Here is a 3,512-nt window from a genome sequence, read left to right as displayed (position 1 = left end):
TACTTCCCCATTCCCTGTTCCATGTAGGGGGGCAAAAAGGCAATTTCCGAACCAACTCTCACCACCAAAAAGAGACATCCTTTTCTCATTCTTCTTTTCAAAACTTTTCATATATCCTCTCATAGGTTTAGAAATTGCCAAAATGCCCCCTCTGTATCTTTTTCCCGTCTGCGGGGGCATTTTTGAAAAAGGGGGGCAAAACAAAATGCCCCCCTACATGCGTCTAGCCAAACTACCCTTCCTATCTATTCGCCCATACCATATTTCATGTAGGGGGGCAAAAAGGCAATTTTCAAACCCACCCTCTCCCACACAAATCACACTTCTTTCCTCATTATTCTTCTCAAAATACTTTTTATATATTCTCTCATAGGTTTTGAAACTGCCAAAATGCCCCCCTACATCTATTATCCCGTCCTCACTCTCTCTTTTCTTTCCACTTCTCTACATTCCTCTAGGGGGGCATTTTCACTTTGCCCCACTTCTCAAAATCCCCCCCGCTTATTCTATATACATCTCTCCTTCTCTGGTCGCCTTTTTCAGTCCAAGGAACCATATGTTCCCTCTTATTTTTCGTTCCTTGATTTGAATGGTTGTTAGTTCTTTGAAAAATTGCTGCTTTCCGACGCGCCTCGATTGATCGAGAACCGTAACGGAATACTCCTTGTATAAATCAGATCTGGTCACCCGGTCATCATCGCTTCCTGTGATATCGTAGTGGAACTTCAACCATTTCGCTGCTGCCAAACTGTTCGCTAGGTTCTTTTGGGTGAAGGCTCGTACCTCTGCAGGGACTTCAATGCTCATATTGAGGGTTTTATCTTCCTTCACAAAACGTTTGCGGAATATGCCAATGAGAAGCAAAATGAACTCGTCCCGACATGCATTTGTTTTGAAGTATCCTTTCAACTTCATATTACCTTCTTTTTGAAGTTGTTCCTCCTGAATTCCATCTCCCTCTTCCTCGATCGGTTCAGAGCCATTGAGAGTGAAACTGTATGGAAACTCTTGCATTCGCACCCGATTGCACAATGCGAGGTCTATTTTATCAAAGACCGGGTCTTCATTTGTCTGAACATTGGTTTGCCCAGTGATCGGAAAACTGATGGGTTTACCGTTAAGTGTTCTCACTGTTATCTTATCATTCCCAGACACTTTCTTGAACATTTCGGATAAAAATCGATCATTCTTATTTGTTTTGCTCGTCATCAAATACCTCTTTCCGAAGCAATTGTATAGTTGCGAGTTTGCTTTGTCAACATCTTGCTGCTCCCGGGTAAAGTTTTTCTTGTCCAAGGTATTGAAGTAATTTTCAAACGTAACAGCAAGGAGAGTCCCTTCCACACCCTTTCCGTTCCGACCCGGCCCCTTGAGGATCGTGAAGATTTCCTCAACTAGTTCTCCGTAGAGACACCTCGCAACATTGCAAAGTCGGTAAGTCATCAATTCTTCAGTTCGGAATATAGATTGGTAAAAGTTTTCAATCTTCTCACGCATCTCAGGGCTTTGTGTCGTCGGATAGTTGTAACCACATGTGAATAGTATGTAATCATCCCATTTGATGGATCTTGCCTCTCCTTCAATCAGGTCGTACACTTTATCGTTAAAAGCAAATAGGTGAGGCTTTGAAAGAAAAAGTTCGATGCAGGTGTCGTTCGCGATACAGAGCCGTTCCACGTTCTGTGCTACATTGATGGAGTACGTAGTCTCCTCGATCAGCATTCGAAACTTTTCGCAAAATCATCGCAGTTTCAGATACTTACCGTGATCACTTCTTTGTGAGTCAAAATCATCTAGTAGTTTCTCAAAACTGCGAATCAACGTGTCTGCAATCTGAAGATTCAAGTCGCTATTTCGGACCCCGCCCTCATACTTTCGCCAGATATTATCTTTGCCTAGAACAAACATCAAGCCGCTTGAATGTTTCAATAAAGTCTCACCTTGCTCTTCAATGAACCATTCGGCGGTATTCTTGTGGCTAATATTCAAAATTTGGCGGAAATCAAACTTCTCCCAACCTGTTAGACCTTCCAAATCTTCACAAGTTACAACAGTATCCTTTTCTTCACTCGTTTTTGCGGGTTCAGTAATGGGCGGCGGGAACAAGTCCAAGATCTTTTTGCTTTTATGAACATAGGTTTTTGAGCGTTCACAGTGCTGACATTTGAACGTGAATTTCTTTCGATCCACTATGAAAAATATTTTGGGAACGGAGACATCATGTTCTGCATGGTGCAACATGCAGTATGTGGTTCTCAAAAATACCACAATCGCATCCTCATAGTTTTGTACGGCCCCAAAATCTCTTTCCAAATATTCCGTTTTTCCACAGAGTTTGGTAACTGAATCGTAAATAGTGCTGATTACCTCCGTATTAGCATCGTTGTCAATAGGATATTTTGCCTTTTTCTTCTTTGGTTGCGGTTGGTCTTCAAGGTCCGAGTCCGGAACCAGGACAAATTCATCATTGGCAGGACGCTTTCTATTATCAGATTGAATTGTCCATTCAACCGGGGTCCAGTCCGCCTCTACATATTGAATGATATATGAAGAGATTGGTGCATCTGGTTCGCTTTTGATGAGAAGTCGGTTATCCCAACGATTTTTGACTTTGTCCACCATCACCATGGACCGATTGTTGTCATAGACAGAAAGATCAAAAAATCCATCCTTGAAATTGTAGTCTCGAACAACATCTGGGAAGTCGGACAAATCTGGGATGAATTTCTTGAGTTTCTTCTTCATTTCATTCCGGGTCGTATACATACCGTCTGCCCATAGGCAATAAGAGCCTTTATATCCACCACCGGTTTCGACGTATTTACCATTTTTGTCCTTGGTGTGCTTAGGAGCGTATCCCATTGTACGGAACGCAGAATGAAAAGTAATATCCTCATTTAAATACAAGGAGGTAAATACTTTATCAACACCTTTACGGATTTCAGTCTCGACTTCTTCAGAGGGCAGATCGGATTCTTCCTCAAATCTCATATCAAAATCGACAAACAATTTGATCTTGTCATTGGCGCCCAATTTTGTAAAGTTTTCGGTAAGCCACGTGTGTTCCATATGTTTCTTTTCGTATTCTTCGAGTGTCCAATTGAACTCGGGAACACCTCCGAAGTAAGATTCCTTGAAATGATAGATGTCTCTGATAGGTTTGGATTCAACGTGAGCAGCAAATTTGGAAGACATGGTGCTTTACTAAGAATACACTTAGAAGTTTAAATGGCATTTAAACGCAAGTAACAAAAATAAACATATATGTACCAATAAAGAAGCATCGTTATTGCTACAAAGATGTACATTCCTTACAACTATATTGCATCACTCTTTGAGGATGGAGAAATCAAGACTGTCACAGGCCGGAGCGTCCGTGATCTTGCTAGAAAACTAGATATTGCCGCATCCACTGTTGCGCGAATTTTGGGTAATGTAGAATCATGCAGGACGCGGAGACACATCACCATCAAAAGGACTCTGAAAGAGCCTTTGAGTACGAAATCAGATGA

The 3,512-nt window shown here is 41.7% G+C and overlaps 1 protein-coding gene across 1 annotated transcript; it reads right to left on the bottom strand.

The window, feature by feature from the left end:
• Positions 1 to 501: 501 nt before the first annotated feature.
• On the bottom strand, positions 502 to 3,195 carry EV422DRAFT_504030 (uncharacterized protein; the record flags this gene model as incomplete). The annotated part of the gene is made up of 3 exons (XM_053068403.1): positions 502 to 1,685; positions 1,764 to 1,895; positions 1,941 to 3,195. 3 exons carry the CDS (start codon positions 3,193 to 3,195, stop codon positions 502 to 504), a joined length of 2,571 nt encoding a protein of 856 aa, XP_052929021.1.
• Positions 3,196 to 3,512: the final 317 nt, after the last annotated feature.

The sequence above is a fragment of the Fimicolochytrium jonesii genome (genome assembly GCF_025526975.1).
Source record: "Fimicolochytrium jonesii strain JEL569 chromosome Unknown EV422scaffold_3, whole genome shotgun sequence".
NCBI lineage: Eukaryota > Fungi > Chytridiomycota > Chytridiomycetes > Spizellomycetales > Powellomycetaceae > Fimicolochytrium > Fimicolochytrium jonesii.
Note: the sequence above shows the minus strand (reverse complement) of the source record. Positions and strands in the feature narration are given on the sequence as shown.